We start from the raw sequence: 18,712 nt of genomic DNA, 5'->3' as shown, positions 1-18,712 counted from the left end.
GTTACTGTTATGCAGAAGGACCTCTTTAGTGAAAAATACTCATGCTGAGAAGATTAATGGTAAGTGTGTAATTTTTTGGTGAAGCAATGAAATGGTCTGTCTTTGCAAGTTATATATATAGACACACACACATACCCCCAAACTGAACGCCAAGAAAAGCAGGTCTTTGATGATAGGACAAATATGTGTTACAGAACCGGAGAGCAAATGGCGACAGTACTCAAGCGATAGAATGATGGTGGAGTCGAAACAGAGAAGAGTATACAGCCAAACAGAGCATTAACCACGTGAAAGTAACGTTGATAAACATGGTTATATAAATCGGACGGCGCAAATGATCCTAACACAACAAAAGCAATTGATTAGGCAGAATTTATAACAGCAGGAACAAACAAGTCTAGATATGGGATTACAAAAAAAATTTTGGCACAAAGGCATTTTAGTCATGACAAAAAAAAAATTATCTTTTCCATTCAAATCTATATCTATATATATATATAAAGAATAAAATATATTTTTAGTCCTCTAAATTTATATAAAGTTTTAATTTAATTTTTTAATTTTGTAAAGTATCTTTTTAGTATTTTAACTCTAATCTCATTAGTTTGAAATTATTATTTTTTGTATCTATCATTTTCTAAAAAAAAATTAAACTTAATATGTGACTATTTTGATAATATTTTGTCAAAATTTAAAAGTTCAATAAAAAAATTTGTTGGGATAAACTAACAGTGTTATAGTTAAAATATTAAAAAAATATTTTAAAAAGTTAAGAGATTAAAATAAACATTATGTATAGTTAAAATATTAAATGTATACTTTAATATATATATATATATATATATATAAGTAGAATGAAAGCTTATGGTTGGTGACATCACGTGTCCCTTATGTTTAATTTTTTATTCTATGTTTAGTTTCAAGATAAATAAAACTACATCTTTCCCATATCTCTATCCATTATCTCATTTTAATTATAAGCTCAGGTCTAGTGGTGTCACATGTCCTTTATAATTTTCCTATTTATTGTTTATTTTAAAAATAATTATAATTACCCCCTCTCTCTCTCACATATCTTTCCATTATCCCAATTTAATTTCAAATGTATATTTATAATAATTTTTAAAAAAATAATATAATTAAAAAATAATAATCAAATTCAATTTTATAGTATATATATAAGTAGAATGGCTAGCAGTATGATAATGTCACATGTCCTTCAAGCTCAAATTTTCTTATGTAACATATTCATAATTTCAAATTTTTAATTTAAAAATTATAAGACTACCCTATCCCCAATCCCAACTTTCCATTAAAAAAGGATTACGATACAAATCTACCTTTAAAGTTTTTAGCCAGGTGCATCCAATATTGTTAAGTTTTTTTGAGTGTAGTTTCATCCTAACATTTTTTAAAATAGTACAATATCACCTTGATATAAGTAGAATAGTGGTCCAAATCTTAATTTTGACAATTAAATTCTTATTTTTGATAGTTAAATGCTATGTTGGCTACATGGTGATCTAAATTTGAAGGTGGAACCTATCTTTCTTTTGCCTCTCCAGCTTTATCCCCTCATCCAATTCGAAATTTAGGCTTGCCAGTAATTTCCTCCCATGTCACCAATGATTTGGCCCTTGAGTTAACCACTGCGATTCAAGATCATTAAAAGCAACACATAAAAAACTTCTCCCTTCTACTAGCATTGGAGAGAACAAGAAGTGTAGAGGAAGCAACACTAAAATGAGAAAAAAAAAAGAAAAATCGAAGTCCAAATGTTGTAGATTCAGAAAGAAATTTCAACAACATTTACAAGCATGGAGATTATCAGAGTAGCAATCAACAACCGAAGAGTAGCATTGCACATGGCAGCAAACTAATCTCAAGCCCAAAGACTAGTCAAAAAACCATAATTTCAAATCTACAATGCAATACAACCCTAATTAATTTACAAAACCCAAATCAACAAACCTAGATTGTGCTCGAGCTCTTTTTTCCCCTTCATGCTCAGGAAATGTCAACCTACACCAAATCGTGCGTGATGCTCAAGTGTCATCTTTGAATACTTACTCAAACCTTATACAATTGTTCACCTTGCCCCTTCTTTAAAGGTAACCCCCCAAGTGTCCTTAATAGGGCATGGAGTGGGATCCTCTCTTGTGCCATCCTCTTTTGTGAGTGTCAATAATCATGTCTGCAACTCCAAATAAAGCAACATCCAAAAATTGGTGATGTCTTTTAAGTTTGAGTATAATGGAAGTTCACACAAAAAATATCAATTTTTCATCCATCTCACCCTCAATTCTCTCTAGACTCAATATCCATGTATTCTTAGCCTCATTTTTCTCAAGATTAACTCAATCTTCACTCCATGAACATTATTTGATTTTTGAACTTTATTTAGTTGTAATGGGTTTATAACAAAAAAATTTAATACCTTCTTTACTCTCCTTTTGTTTTCCCCGGATATTTGATTCACATGTATAAATTTCTCTAATTTGTTTGAAAACTTCTTTCAATATAATTTTTATTCCATTTACTTTTGTTAATCTTATATTTATTCTAGGGGACCTCAATGAAAAAATACTTGTGTGTTGCTTTGGAACAGTCCTTTCTAATGGGAGAAAATCATGAGTCCTTTTATCCAATATCATCTTGTCTCAATTAATGAATTTTATATGTTTTACCAAATTTGTAGGTATTCAACCTTTATTGACTAATCTCTCTCTTAAAGATTTAAAGCCAGAAAAGTAAGATTATTATTTTTCTGTTCTATTCATGAGTTCATTTTAAATATGATAGTTGTATCATTATCTGTTGTGATGATTACTTACCATAAAATCTATTGAGTAAAGTGTTTTATCTCATTTTTATTATTTTTCATTATTTGATTTTGGTGACTAAGGAGGGTAAGCATATAGCTTAATTTTTCCATCCTCTAAATACTTGAAGCAAACTAAATCCTTCTTCCTTATATATGCAACTTGATAGTTAACACTTTTAAAGGACAAATGTGTTAATGATCTTTTAATTAAGGTCATGGTGAGTGATCGATAGAACTACTCAAACACGGTAAATTTTAATTTCCTTTTCACACTAAAACTAATATTTAAATGTTTATTTGTTCATATTTTTTTAATAAATCATGACATTTATAAGATGTGAAAAATGTTATGTCACCCATATATATGTTTTATCAATTCATTTACACTAGTAAAAAAAAAAACTTTTCATGTCTCTTTTTTAGGGCATTTCACGTCCCTATCATGAGGGACATAAATTCGGGTGACATAGAAAATTGACTTATTCATGTCCATCTTTTGTAAAAAGGGATGTGGATTCTCCTGAAATAAATATTAAAATAATTTATATTTAAATATCTGCCATTTTTATTTTATCATTTCAGCAAGTAATAGATTTCATATACCTAAAAATGAAATAAAAAAAATAAAACCATACCAAAATTGATAAAGCAACTAAATATAATTGAGAAGGCTCAAGCAAAGGTCAGAAATATCCATAAAGAAAAAGAGCTTGTGGGTGAAAGTGACATTAATCAAATATTGCTCGCCCAGGGAAAAGAGGAAGAGAAGCTATGGATCTCGACCATGGGTCCCGTGGGTCTTGAAGCTATCCATCAAGTGGGGGAAAGAGGAGATAGGGAGAAGAGAGAGTTGTCTGTCAAATGTTCACCGTTGAATGCTAACCTTAGGTCTCTATTCAGTTTGTTGACCATAGATCTCGATGTTATTAGTCTCGATGCAGTGGGAAGGAGAAGAGAGAGTTGTTGTGTGGAGGAGAGAAGAGATCTACAGTAGGGAGGAAATGAGAGACGTGCTACTGTTGAAGGAAAAGAGGGAGAGAAGTTAGGTTTCAAAATATAAAATGATAAAGCAAGGAAGAGGTTCGATTTAATTTTGAAAAACTGACTGAAATTTACGTCGTTTTTTTAAAAAAAGGAACGTGAAAAATATTTAAAAATTAATAATTTAAAATATATTATTTTCTATAGTCCACATTCTTTTTTTAAGAAAAGTGACGTGGTAAGTTACCATGTCCCTTTTTTAAAAAAAAAAGGATGTAAAAAATGTTCAAAAATTAATAATTTAAAATATTTTATTTTTTACAATTTACATCCTTTTTTTAAAAAAAAAGAGACATGAAAAATGTCAAAAAATTAATAATTTAAAAGATTTTATTTTTTACAATCCATATCTTTTTTAAAAAAAATGGATAATCTTACATATTTAATACTTATTTATAAAATTATTATTACCTCTATTTGTTATGTCACTTTTGTAAAAAGTGACGTAAATTCAAGAACATAAAATACATATTTTATAATAATATTAATACCATATTTTTGAAGGGATGGTTAGAAGTAGATGGCATTTCCATAAATTTTTGATAGTCAAACATGGGAGGGGGTAGGTAACTCTCACCCCCTCCGTTTCCCTCTCACGAAAAACACACCTTTTCACTCGTTCCAATGCCCCAAGCTGTGTTAGCATATTTGAAGACATACAAAACCAAAACTTGTGCCCTCTGCTTTTCAGTCTATTTTCTTTCTGGTTTTTTGGATTATGTCACCGTATGGACTTGATTGGATTTTTCTGAACCAAATCATTTCAATTTGTTTACCAGATTTCTGTGACGATTTCATGGATATGACTTGGTTTTTTTATTATCAAAGTGTCAGGAGTATATACTGGTCAAATGAGGGGAAGAAATTTTGTGTTCAGATGAGCAAGGATATTTCAGGTATTTCACGTTTTTTTTTCATTTCTTTATATATTTATTCCAAATTGACAATCTTTAGTTCTTTACCTTCATTTCCCTTCCATATCAAACTTGTTCTAAATTACTTTTTGTTTTTTTTGTTTGCTGCTTTCCGTTCCTCTCCCTCAATTTTCACCAATACCAACCAAAAGGATCTTTGTACTTTTCTTTTTGATGAAAATATTATCATATATGGATGAAATAAATGATGGGAGAAGATAAGTTATCATAAAGACTGACATTAATTGTGTGTGCGTCTAGATAGTTTCTCCAGGTTGAAATCAATTACCATCATCATTATTACCTATATATATATATATTATAAAGAAAAAAATATAATTTTAAGTCCCTGTACCTTGTTTAGATTTTAATTTTGATCCTTATATTTTTTTAATATTTTAAGTTCCTACACTTTTATTTTTTAATATTTTAAATCTCTTCAAGATCCCTACACTTTATTCATGAAGGAATCTAAAATAATAAAAAATGAAAGTATTAGGACTTAAAACACCGAAAAAAGTACAAGGATTAATAGTAAAATTTGAGTAAAGTACAAGAATTTAAATTTATGTTTTTTCCATTATAATAGTTGCATCTCCTACATGAGTTCTATGTTGCATTTTTTCCTTTTTACATTTTCCTTTTTACACTCTATTTTCTTGTTATATCTAAGAAATTATTGTCAAATTTCCACATTCACATTGCACTAGGATTAGATGTCAGAAAGTAGGCTGACTTGGCCGCTATGCGCCCATCCCTTAAGTGCTAAAGCTGTTGAGTAGAGTCGGGAATATAGGTGAGGTTATGTGAATTGGCTTGAATAACTGGTCATAAGAGTCGGGTTGGGTTAAAAAAAAAACCCAAATAAAAATGGGTTTTTTTAGCTCGGACCATATAACCCATGAACCATATGAGTTAGGATTGATCCATTTAATCCATATTATTTTTTAAAAAAAGAAAAAAGGAGAAAATTTTATGGATATAAACCGTATTAGGCATCACTTACTTAGCTATATCAATTTATATATTTTGTATAGACATTATAAATTAATATTTTGGTCTATTTAGAATAAATTATGAAACAATATCAAATTGAAACTTATTATTTAAATGTATTTTTTAAAAAATTTAAAAAAATAAATTAAAAAATAAATGAATGGGTTGGCGGGTTGGCCTATTTAACTCGCCAACCCTCAAGTGTTAGATTAAATTGAGATTTTTTTAACCCTATATAAAAACGGCTCGAACTCAATCCAACTCACATTTCTCTCAATCCATATGGGCTAACTCACATGGGTTGGGTTAGCCCATATTTCTACCTCTACTCTTGAGCTTGATTTTTAAAAACATGATTAATTTTTGAAACCTAACCCTTATTTTCAAGGTAGGCCCATAAGCTTGTCTTACTTAAAAAAATAAAATAAATAAATACAAATATAGATATAAAATTTAAATTAAATTTTAAAATGAAGATAGAAATTTTTAATTTAGATCAACCTTATCAAATCTGATAAATATAAAAACTTGTGTATCACAAATTACAATATTAATTAAAACTAAGAAATAGACCTTGCAAAGTAATCGTATTTAAGAAATTAATAAAAAAATTGTCAATATTGTGTTAAAATAAATGACAAAGAAACCAACATTAATTATTTTAATGACACAATACTTAAAAAATCATCGATCTTTTGAAAAATAAGGCTTTGAAGACCACTCGAGCCCTTTTTTCAAAGCCTATCAAGGCGAAGTTTAGAAACTCAATTTCTCAAAAAATAACTAATTTTTCAAGCTTAAATACTTATTTAAATAGGATTTTTAAGTCTGACCCTTTAGACTTGGCCCTTATTCTAGACTCCAATCAGGATTACTTCCATCTCTTCAAATGTACACATTTCATGGATAAAAATATATTTTTTTCTCTTGAAGTATTGTTTAAGAAGAATCCAACATCCTAAACTATTAGTTAAAATAATTTTATTTTTAAAGTAATTAAAATGAAATATTTTTGTCCCTGCAAGACTATCAAAAAATATTAATTAAGACTACAACATTCACTTGTTATAAAACTTAACAAACCTGTCAAAACTGTTTTCTCTCTCTTTGTTTTCCAAAATAATATAACATAATATAAACACAGTTCATTGGATATACCACAGGTTTAAACTGAATGACTACAAACATTTAATTCAATTCTACATATATAATTTTCCAAAATTTAGAAATGTCATGAGATGGCGCTGAACAAGGATACTATATATAAAGTACATACGAGTGTTAAAAAAGCATATGAAAATATCAATTAATATCAATAAAGAAACGCGTCATTTTATTTCTTTTCAACCACTAGGTACACATATCATCCAACATGCGAAAACATGAATGAATCTTGCGTCTCTTTCTCAACAATAGATTCATTTTCCATCACCATTCATCACCACCAACCCAATCCGATGCAATATACGTTCTCTCTATCTCTCTATCATATGATGGATAGACATGTATATCGTATGATGAATAGACATGTATACAGGGAGACAAGAACATAAGATAAAAAGGACATTAATTTCGTGTTTTGCAAATATAAGAGTGAGATTATGTGCAATTAAAATGTGACTGTAAGAGAGGTGAATGCATGATAACAACATATATATAGCTACCAGCAAAGGGAAGGAAACTTGAAGGTGAAAGAGAAAGAAGAAGGGACATGTCCAGTCCTTCGGATGTAGTCTGCTCTCTCGGAAGTCCGCAGAGCTTTCTCATTCAGCTTTGCTTCTGCGTTGGCCCTCTTCTCTTCCGCTACCCTCCTTGTTGCTGCCACTTTGTTTGCCAGCTTCTCTTGTGCTCGCGCTTTCATTCTCTCAGCTTTCACCTGTAGAGAGAGAGAGAGAGAGAGAGACTAATCGTAAGCCTTCTCGTGTATATTTACAAGGCTGCAAATACATGCATGCTTCTGTCCGCTAAGTCTTGACCTGTATGAGTCTTCCGTGCATCTTTATAAGATAAATGCACAGAAAATGACATTGCACAAGGTACAATTTAAAATTTCTGATTAAAATTTAAAAGTTCAAATTATCATTTAACTTTATTTAAAATTTTATTTTACTTTTTTAATTTTATAAAGTATTTTTCATATTATCTGATTTTAACACTGTTAATTAATTAATCACAAGTGATGATTGTTTCTGTCAATCATTGCTATTTTAAAAATTAAATTTAATAATTTTTTTGATATTTAAAAGTTTAATGTTAGCATTTTTTTGTTAATAATAAAATGAGCAGGTCCCTATAGGCCCAAGCCTATAATCTCAATTACTTCAAAATTCACCATTTTCTAAAATTTAATTCTCATTTAAATGGCTTAGCTTATGGCCCCTTTAATTATTTTATTATTTTTAAATTAAAATTTTTAATTATAATATTTAATTTTTTAAAATACAGATCATAATATTTAAAAATTTAAAATAAATAATACAAATTTTAATTTTAAAATATAAACATATATTCTAAAATTTAATTCAATGTAAAAATTTTATTTTTTTCATGAGTAAAACAAAAAAAGCCTAAAAGGGCTTTTTTGACGTCCTTTTCAAAGCCTATCAAGATTGATTTTCAAAGCTCAATTTCTGTTAAAAAATGTTATTTTTAAAACTCTAACTCTTATAAACATGAGTTTAAATAAGTATGTCTGAATTTTAAGCTTTACTAATTATGGTGTTAAGGCTGGAGGATTAAAATTAAAAGGTCATCTTATAAAAGGACCAAAATAAAAATTTGTGTAAAGTTAAAAAAAATCAAAGATGCATTTTTATCTAATAATAATAATAATAACAGTAATGATGATGATGATGATAATGATATTATGTAGCATTGTAAAACACTACACAACGTTTTTTTACGCTCTTAAGAAGTCGTGATTTATAAATCATAAGTCTTTTTTAATAAATCACAAGTCTTTTTTAACTAGTGTCATTTTTTCAATATATAATGTGTGCAATTATGTGAGCTACAGGAGATTTTTTTTTTTATGTACATCTATTTAACAAAAAGTACTGCACAAAATTTTGACAACTTAAGCTCAGCTTGCATTTGTATAAAGAATCCAGTAATAAATACTTCAACCTGATAATTTTATCTTGAAAAATCTCAAACATGATTTAATTTAATATTACATGATTACTTTTCAAAAAAAAAGGTGAATTAGTTTTTTTAAGAGTGCAACTTTTTTTTTTCAATTCCCTTAAAATCGTTTTCATCTTGTATACGCAATGGACACAACTACATCTCTATTAGATTAAGAATTTATTGACAACAGTTTACAAATGTGGATTCTTTCTATATTCTCTCTCAATATCTCTCTCCATACTCAATCTCAACAGTTGTTTCGTGATTTAATGATATGAGATTACTAATTATGATATTAAAATAAATAAAATATTTATTATTATCAAGCAAATGCTTTTTAAAACAAGATCATAATATTTATTATGATAACCATTACATTAATATTAATATTATATTTATTTTAATATTATAATTAGCAATCTCATACTATTAAATTAAAATAATAATTAAATGAATGATTAAAATTGAGAATAAAAAGATGTATTGAAAGAGAAAGTATGGAGAGGATGAAATTAGAACTACACAATTTATGAATATGCACATGTGACATGAACATGTATATGAAAGCATATGTCTAAAACTTGGAATCGTGACCACTCACGCTCACAACAGTACGCAGCATTGGGAAAGATCTCTGCCATGCCATGATCCTTTCAAGAATAATTCTCTCTGTCACTTCTGATTCAAAGTTCAAACGAACTTTTTTCATCTTGTTTCGAAATTGAAGCTTTCTAAAACACTCATAACAACATACTACTACCAAAGCTGTGAAGCTCATTAAAAGGCGAGCCGTATCTGATTTTTATGGCCCTTTCAAAACGATCTACTAAATCATTGCCTACTGTTTCAATGAAATCATGATATATCATTTCACACAAATCTTTCTAAATCTATCCAAAGGGACTCTAATGCAAGTTCTTGTCAGGCTACTCGTCAGATATGATATTTTAATTAAAAGAAAAACTAAATGATATGAGGAAGAGATCGGAATCCCTTTGTACTTACCTCCATTTTCTTTATTTCCATTTCAGCTTTTCTTATCTGATGGTTTTCCCACGCCTGAATCTTCACCTCTTCGCGCTTGAACCTATCATCAAGCTTGACATTCTCAAAATCAGTTTAAAACAAGGCATTGAAATCACAGAGGCAATAGTCAAAATGATAGCTAACTCCTCATCAAACTAGTTTTAAACAAAAAATATTTTAGAAAATCAGTCGAAACAATAATTTAATAGTTTAAGAATTTCTATACTAGGGGTAAAATAATACAAAAAAAAAAAAACTCTAATCCACTTCTTACAATCTCAGCAACACGGATGTCTCCCACCACTAAAATTTTGCAATAATAACGAATTTAATAAATTAAACATTATTTACAACAGATATACTAACTAATCATAATCACGGCTCTGAGTGATAAGAGTATTCATGTGAATAACAGCCATTATTTATTTATTTGTTAAAAACATGCAGAAAAAAAATCGTAGGATTAATTCATAGACAGCATTACCGTGCCGTATATTTGGCCCGTTCGGCTTCATTCCATGCCAATGCTCTGCTTTCAAGAGGACTTAACTTCTTTGCTGGATTCTCCGACTTCTTCTCGGAGGGGCTCAATTCTCCTGCCGCATGACTTTTTGTATTTCCAATATTACCCCCATTCGAATTCCTCAATGGCGTCGAAGTCCCTGAATGAATGGGGCTTCGACTCGCCGGAGTCGTGGCTCTGATCGGCGTCGCCGTTCTCGAAGGCTCTTGGCTTGCCATAGGCGTCATCTCCGTCCCCATATCTCTCACACATATCGATCGAACACATACTGCGTTTTGGCTCGTTGGCTTGTTGATTCGCCAAAACAACTCGTCGCACTCCACCTTCTTTGTTTCCTCTACCTCGCGTTGACAAGATGTGGTGTGTTCTTCTCTCTGTTCTTGTTCTTCTTCCTCTTCCTCTTCTTTCTCGTCAAAATCTTGCTCTTTCTGTGGAAGAGGAGCTATTAATCTCAGGTCATCTGCGTTTGAGTTTCTGGGTTTGTTTCTTGACTGGCTTTTCTCGCCTCCTCTTGACAAAGACGACAACCCCACGAGCCACTTTTGAGCGTCGTCCCACTTAGATGGTGTGGGTTTTCCCAAAGTGGTTCGATTGGTCCCCTTGTGAAACTCGAAGTAAACGGCACTCGAATTTGGGGTCTCCTGCGTTTGATGACCATAGCACCCCTTTTCTTCCACAGATCTCATTCTCAAATGACACTCTGAAACACACACAAACACATACAGGCCTACACAGCAAGTATTTTCCCTTTTTAAAAAGCCAGAATCTTCAAGTCCTTTTCAACTCTTCAGCTAGAAAGAAGAAAACAAAAGGAAGCTAAATCAGAGTGAAGTACTAACAGAAGAGAATGGAGTGTGTTGGAAGGAAGAATAATAAGAGGTTGCAGAATGAAACCATGGAATTCTGAGAAGTGCAGGAAGTGAGAGGGGTGGATTAGAGATCCATGGAACATTAAAATACTAACAAAAATAGTTGCATGTTGCGGAAAGGAATCGCACAGATATGACCGATAAAGAAAGAGTTTAAGAGGAATTTTTTTTTTTTTGCACAAAAGTTTAAGAGGAAAATTTAAAAAAAAATGAAGAGAGAAAGAGAGGCAAGAATAGTATATAGTAATTCACCTAGGGAACTGAGGGAGTTCAGAAGCGAGGAATGCATGTGACAGAAAGGGTGCAAACCACAATTTCATCTTTTTTTGGGGGTCTCACAGAGATGGATGGAATCTTTGGAAGGAGTTTTCTGAGTGTTTTGGGGACAAAGCCAGGAGGCAGGAAATTAGTATTCTAGTACTGCTACTGCTCCCAATGTTCAATTTATCTCTTGTCCATTTTAACGGTTACTTGCTTTCATCGAGATACATGAAGTCTGACTATAGTAAAATTTTACTCACTTTCATCTCTATATTCTAAGTGTTTTTTACTGAATTATCCTTTTAATGATTCATTAATTATTTTTTAAATTACCCATTCTTTTCATAGAAAAATTCTTATATAAACCTTGGGTCATCAAGTCATGCTACTCTATTTAATAAAAACATGTTATATTACACCAATTCAATAAAATAAAATCTTATATATTATTACTTTTTATGATTTTATTTTTGAAAAAGAGTGTCTTTTTAATTTTTTATTATTTATTTTTCTATCTTTATTAATGAAAGGATTAATTTATATTTATAACTATTTAACATGACATGTTTTTATTCAACAGTGGTATAATAGATTCATCTAAGAATTTTTCTTTTCTGTATCTACTTTTATTTAATAAAATGTCTCGATTAGAAAATTATATTAATTATACCTTGATTAAAAGTATTTTTAGAAAAATCTTATTAATTGCATATTTAAGAAAAAAGCAAAAAAAAATACCCTACACAGAGGGACTATCATTAATATTTATAATTGTTATGTAAGAGATCTGACCAAGATGTTCGGGCGGTTGAATCTTGAATCATTTTTGTGATCAAATGTTTTGAATTATTTTGAATCCACTATTCAACCAGCAATCAGAGTTGAAACAAAAATCAGATTTTGGTAGATGGGACTCCAAATTTTTCTTTTAGAAAGTGCCATCCACCGTGAAATTTAATTTTTTAAGTTTTTTTATGTTATTTAATAATTTAATATTTATTTTTATACTATATTACATGTAATATTATATTTTTTAAAATTTTATTATTACTTCATCAGTTTAATCGGGGGCTAAGTTACGTGAACCATTAATGTTATGATATTCTGACATTCTCAATTAAATGTCCAATCCAATTCTTAAGATATATTCATCTGACACATACAGTATCAGAGTTGAGAAAATGATATTTCGAACAAATAATAATACTCAACAACATTTTTTTTAACCTAGTTTTTGTGACTTTCAATTAAACCTTCTCAATTTTCAATAACTGAATTTCAGTTATTTTTGAATCAATATTTTAACTTGTCATTATTATTATTGTAATATTTTAAATTGTTATTTTTCTAAATAATGACCAATTTATTTTGGTTGAGTATGACATTTCTATAATGTTTTTTGACAGAAAATATTAAGTTTTATTATCTCGATTTAATCTTCAGAGAAAATGATTTTAATTTTTTTTATACTTAATAAGTTAGTGCGCGCGCACCTATATAGTATGAATTTGGAGAAGTATAAAAAACAAAAAACATAGATACAGAAAGAAAAAGAAGCTGATGTAGAGTGTAGTCTGGATTCTTAATTCTTATTCTCTTTTTTTTTTGAGCAAATAATTCTTATTCTCTTGTGTTATTTATTATCATAAGTGATTATTGCACGCAAGTGATTGCATTCTTTATTTCGAAGTTCTTTACAAATTGATGGTATATGTTTTTTATTTAGATGTAAAAAGTTAGTAATGTTTTAAATGTAAAAAATTTTAAATATTTTAAATGCGATAGATTAGTTTTATAGATACGTCTAAATTTAACATGGCAAAGCACAATTTTACAGATAGTACATAGTATTTATTTGAATTTTCAAGATATTTTTATAGACTTCTCATTTTAAAATAAATAGATAATTTAATTATTATTAATAATATGCATAATAAACACATTTTCTTCCCCAAAAAATTTCTTTCAATGATTTTAGATATAGTTCCATAATCCAATTTCTCTTAGACGATTTATTTGCGAAAATTTAATTAATCAACTAATGAGTTCCCCAACCTTGAATTTATTTATCGAATTTCATTTCTGTCCTGGCTTCTTTGTTTTACTTTATTTTTTTTTATTTGAAACTCTTGGATATTATTTGGAAACAAAATTGGGAAACTTTGTTTTATTTTCATTACTCTAATTCAGAATTTTATTTAAAAATATCAAACTTATTACTATTATTTTCGTTTGTAAAATAGTTTTCTTATTCAATTGCATTGATGATGATGATGATGATAAATTTTATTTCAAATGATCAATTGAAAATACTATGAGAAAAATTTCAAAAAGTAAAATTAATGGAAAATTCAAGTTTTCAAAAAAAAAAAAAAAAACAAGGTTGAATTTGAGGAGATAGTTTGAGAACGCTGGAGCAGCATACTGCGTGGTTATATCATTCAGAGTTCTGACGAGTTTCACGTGACCATGATGGGCCACTCCAGCTTAGCTTCTGACCATATACGGCCTCTTTCATAAATTCTTTGTTTCTTGGTTGGACTCATGCTGACTCGCCTCCTTCAAAATAACTTCGCTTCTTCTTCCTCTCCTTCTTTTCAACTCACTTCCATAAGTATCCCAAAGCCATAAGATATTTAAAATAGCATTTACCATTATTCAGCATTTTCATATAATAATTTTGATCACTATTTAATACTACTAGTTCCTTTATTCAATTATCCAATATCTTAAAAATCCTAAAATATTATTACCATCCATTTAAAATAATGTAAATTTTCATTGTATGAAATTATTATCATCAATAATGGCTTCTCAAGTATTTTAGATATGCCTGTGATATATTTACTTAATACGATTGTATATTTTAAGATTTAAATTTTGAAATCCATGATAATTTGATTCAACACTAGTTGATGCTAATTATTAGTTTAAATTGAAGTATTGTCAAGCTTTCCTTTAGTCTTTTTTGCAGGTACTTGGCTGAGAGATTATTATTGTTAGTCATTTTTACAAGGCGCTACATGAAATATTTATTACATTTTTTATATTATCTTTCTTTAATGTTGATTCATGTTCTTGAAATTTGTTTCTTTAGCTTCTCAAAAGATGGGTACAAGTTAGTTGAGATCTTTGTTCAATTTTTAAAAAAGGGTTAACGAGATTCAAGCATGTCACAAATTCTATAATACTTTAAAATATTAAAAATGAATTATAAAAAAAAGGCTAGAGAAAATAACATGTGCCCGTGTTTTAGTTCTCCTAGTTTTTACGTGAATGATCAAAATGTATCAACAATATGTCAAGAATACTTTAAAAAAGCTCGCACTTAATTTTTTTTTTTAATACCACTATGTATTAACACTATGGGAAACTTTCAATTCCCAAAACAAGAACACGTGAAGTGAGGGCATTAGTACAAAATAAAAATTTTACAGAACACTTTTTATATTAGTTGGAAAGCAAATGATATAGAAGATCTAAGCAGTGACAATTTTTGTAATTATAGCCATTGATAGTTGAACTTTTTATATTAATTGCTCTCACAAACAATGTAGAAAGTCCATTATCTACATTATTTGCACATCATATTAGGCAAAGTTAATAAATTTGGATTCTTTTCTCACATCACATGATAGAAAAAGGGAACAATTCAAAGTTAAGAGCCAAGTACCTCTAATAAAAAATATATGAAGTTAATAAGAACATTTTTATAATTCCATATGTGCATTGTAAGGATCAACTTGCGATTAATAGTTTTTGTCAACATGAATTTACTCTAACTCATCATATTTTGCAAGAAATAAAGTCATAAACAATCAATGAGGATGAACTGGTGTGGCTTGTATGTGATGAAACACATACTCAACATCATTACATTGGGCATGACCTAATTTACAGTGAAGGTAAATATATTTTTTAAAGTTTTATTTTATTATCTTATTTGAAATTAGTTAATAAGCCTTTTTTTGCAAATTGTATTTTAAATGTTCAACAATTCAAATCCATTTCCTGAAAATGAAATTAGGTCATGTTTGGTACATTAGAATTGGGTCCAAGAGAAATGGAATTGGAATTAGAATCATGTTTTCACTTGTTTGGTATGCATGAATCCAATTCCTTATGGATTTCAATTCAATCAAAATACCTAGAATTCAATTCCATCTTCATCATGATGGAATTGCCACAATTCCATGGAATTGTCATAAGTGCCCCACATACACACTCCATCATGATGGTTGAGTTTTTTTTATAAGGGCATTTTGGTCTTTATCTATTTTAAATACATATATTTATTAATATTATATTCAGATTCCATCTTCATACCAAACATACATTTATAACTCAATTCTATTATGATTCCAATTCCGATTCCAATTCCAATTCCGATTCCGATTCCATCAAAAACTCTTCCATCATACCAAACGAGGCCTTAAAGATATCCGTATATGTTAGGCAATTCACTTTGTGAAGAGTTTGTGAGTTTTATAGATAGTTTTGCACGGTCTAGTAAGTATGTAGATTTTAGACAAATTTTAGATACTTTTGCTGATAGTGTTCATAATTGATTGTAAGAATTTTGATTGTTGTTATTTCTTATATGAATTTTGCTAAGTAATTGTTAATTTTGGATAGTCAAACTACATCATGACTTGTGTTGGAATTTTAATTGTTGTAAAGGAATTTTGCTGTTTGGTTTTGATAATTTTTGTGTACAAAGATAGCTAATTGTAAAGAAATGTCAATTTTTACATCTGTTGGGTGCCTAAACTAGTGTAAAAAAATGCCCCTTTATTTTTTTAAAATTTTTTGATATATTTTAACATCAATTATAGATTTTATGTAGAAAACCAACTTTATACACTCTTTATATCAATATCACCTTTAAAATTGATGTAAAAAGTGATTTTTAATTATTGTAAAAAGCTTTTTTTACAACAATGAGGGATGATTGAAAGAAGGGGGAGGGGGAATTAATTGGACTACTTTTAGGGTCTATTTTGAGGGGCCATGCAAAATCACATTCACGGGGGATTGCAACTATAATAATATAATAACAAGTTAAAAGTTTTTAAAAAAATGATAATTAAAGACTTCATAATAATATTAATAATAATTATATATCATAAATTGTTGAAATCCTAACAACAAATTATAATTCTTACTCGTAATAAATTATTTTTTATTGATCGCATTGAGATTTATAGTGGATTCTGTAAATTTCCAACTAGCATTATAAAAATTTTCAAGTATCTTTTATTAATTTTTCAAGCAAAAGCAAAAAAAATTATAAGTAATTGGTTGTGATTTATAATTGACTCTCATAAATTATCAATTGGTGTTACAAATAATCATAAGTATATTTAGTAGATTTTTTAAATAATTTATCTATATATTAATAGTAAAAAAATTATAAGTGATTGACTTACGATTTATTATTAACTTTTATAAATTTTTAACTAATGTTATAAATAATTTTAAATATATTTTTTTTAATTTTTTAAATGGCTTATCTATATATTGACAATAAAAAATAGAAATTTACAATTAACTTTCATAAATTCTCAAGTGATATTATAAATAATTTTAAATATGTTTTGTTAATTTTTTAATTGATTGTTCACATTTTTTAATTACAAGTAAAAATTATGATCCATTGGAGTTTCAAAAATTCATGGTCTATAATTATCATCAATACCTTATAAGGTTTTTAATTGTCATTTTTACTATTTTTTCTCCTTAGCCTATTTGGCAACGCATTTTAGGTTGATTTTGGGTTAAAAATATTTTAGCTTCTATAGTATTGATGGAAGAATAACTGACCCTTTAAAATTCAACGACATTGAGCAATTGACACCTCATTTATTATTATTATTATTTTTTGACAAGATATGATGTATCATGTTTAGCATATCAGATGACTTGCCAATTAAATAATTATCCATAAAAAAGTCTTTCAATTTTTACTCGCTAATATCCAACTAACAATATTTTTACACGTCATAATTTATATGTATCCTTGTCAATCAATCTATTACTAGTCGGGATTGATGTATAAAACTGATGACAACACTGTCAATCGGCAGTCACTATTGGTTGACAAGCTTTTTTTTATTGACAAGTGCCTTGGCAGCAAGTCTCGATCGATATATGCAACTTAATTATGAGAATATCACTAACTAACAAATCATTTATTCAAGTTGCTAAACTTTTTTTATTGATGAATGCTTTGCTTTAATAAACATGTGATCCCTGAATACGTTGGACATAGATATTTTGATAAAAAAATAAAAAATAAAAAAATAAAAATATTCACTAAGTGATTAGTTAAAAACATCACGTATCTTAAAATGAAAAAAATAACATAAATATTCATAACGTTATATGAGCAAATATAAATGTGATCAAATTATTAACTTTAACATAACACTGTTAACTTGATTGTTAAATGCTAACTGTGCATGTCACGTATCAGACTTTACTGATATGAACCAATAAAGGGGCAAAAATATTTATGAAGTCGTCGATTAAGAACAAAAATACATATAACATTACTAGTGTTGGTATAAGAGTAACTAATTCATTAAATCCCTTAAATGTTGGCCATTTAGTTGATATCTAAACAGAAATTGACTATTTTTCTTTGACATAGACAAAAAAATATTTCCAAATAAAATTCTCTAAAAGTTAATCGATCATTATATGAATATTATATGAAAAATATCATTTTGATTGAATATTAAATTAAATTGCATGTTTCTTTGTAGTAATAGTAAAAACTATTTAAAAATTTTGAACCTATCATTAATGAAATTGCTTAAAGTTGTGATAATTTTCTTAAGGTAGGGTGGTGTAGGAGGTGTGCTCAATCTCAATCTTTGATTGTATACAACTTATATCACTATGTTGAATTTTATGTTTTGCAGACAAGAAAAATATGTAAAGAAAGAGGGAGGAAGGGGGTGGGATATGTGGCGATGGAAAGAAATAATGTGACATGGATTTTAACAACATATAATGATTGATCAACCTTCACAAAAACTCATTTAAGAATTTTTTTGTCTATATATCAACAAAAAATGGTCAACTTCTGTTCAAGTGTTAACTAAAGGGTCAACATTTAAGGGAT

General features: G+C 28.5%; 1 protein-coding gene across 3 annotated transcripts; it reads right to left on the bottom strand.

The window, feature by feature from the left end:
• Positions 1-7,325: 7,325 nt before the first annotated feature.
• LOC129293709 (uncharacterized protein At3g61260-like) lies at positions 7,326-11,705 on the bottom strand. Of its 3 annotated transcripts, none has more exons than XM_054931794.1 (4): positions 11,575-11,705; positions 10,415-11,244; positions 9,910-9,991; positions 7,326-7,651 (listed from the first exon to the last, which is right to left on the bottom strand). In XM_054931794.1, the coding sequence occupies exons 2-4, from the start codon at positions 11,137-11,139 to the stop codon at positions 7,436-7,438; spliced, it is 1,023 nt and encodes a 340-aa protein (XP_054787769.1). In that variant the 5' UTR covers positions 11,140-11,244; positions 11,575-11,705; the 3' UTR covers positions 7,326-7,435. The 3 variants fall into 3 exon arrangements, with proteins under 3 accessions (XP_054787769.1, XP_054787770.1, XP_054787768.1); XM_054931795.1 differs by lacking the exon at positions 11,575-11,705 and adding an exon at positions 11,348-11,488; XM_054931793.1 differs by lacking the exon at positions 11,575-11,705 and having other exon boundaries at positions 10,415-11,481.
• Positions 11,706-18,712: the final 7,007 nt, after the last annotated feature.

This window comes from Prosopis cineraria, unplaced genomic scaffold, assembly GCF_029017545.1.
Source record: "Prosopis cineraria cultivar Desert tree isolate PC_DT_omini unplaced genomic scaffold, ASM2901754v1 PC14, whole genome shotgun sequence".
Classification (NCBI taxonomy): Eukaryota; Viridiplantae; Streptophyta; class Magnoliopsida; order Fabales; family Fabaceae; genus Prosopis; species Prosopis cineraria.
The sequence above is the reverse complement of the archived record's forward strand: the minus strand, read 5'-3'. Positions and strand labels throughout refer to the sequence as shown.

What these genes read in the sequence shown, in the direction of transcription:
- LOC129293709 (XM_054931794.1), bottom strand. Translation starts at nt 11,139, where the DNA reads ATGAGATCTGTGGAAGAAAAGGGGTGCTATGGTCATCAAACGCAGGAG. An exon ending in CGGGCCAAATATACGGCACG is followed by an intron (nt 9,992 to 10,414) that starts GTAATGCTGTCT and finishes GCTTGATGATAG; the next exon opens with GTTCAAGCGCGAAGAGGTGA. An exon ending in TGGAAATAAAGAAAATGGAG is followed by an intron (nt 7,652 to 9,909) that starts GTAAGTACAAAG and finishes CTCTCTCTACAG; the next exon opens with GTGAAAGCTGAGAGAATGAA.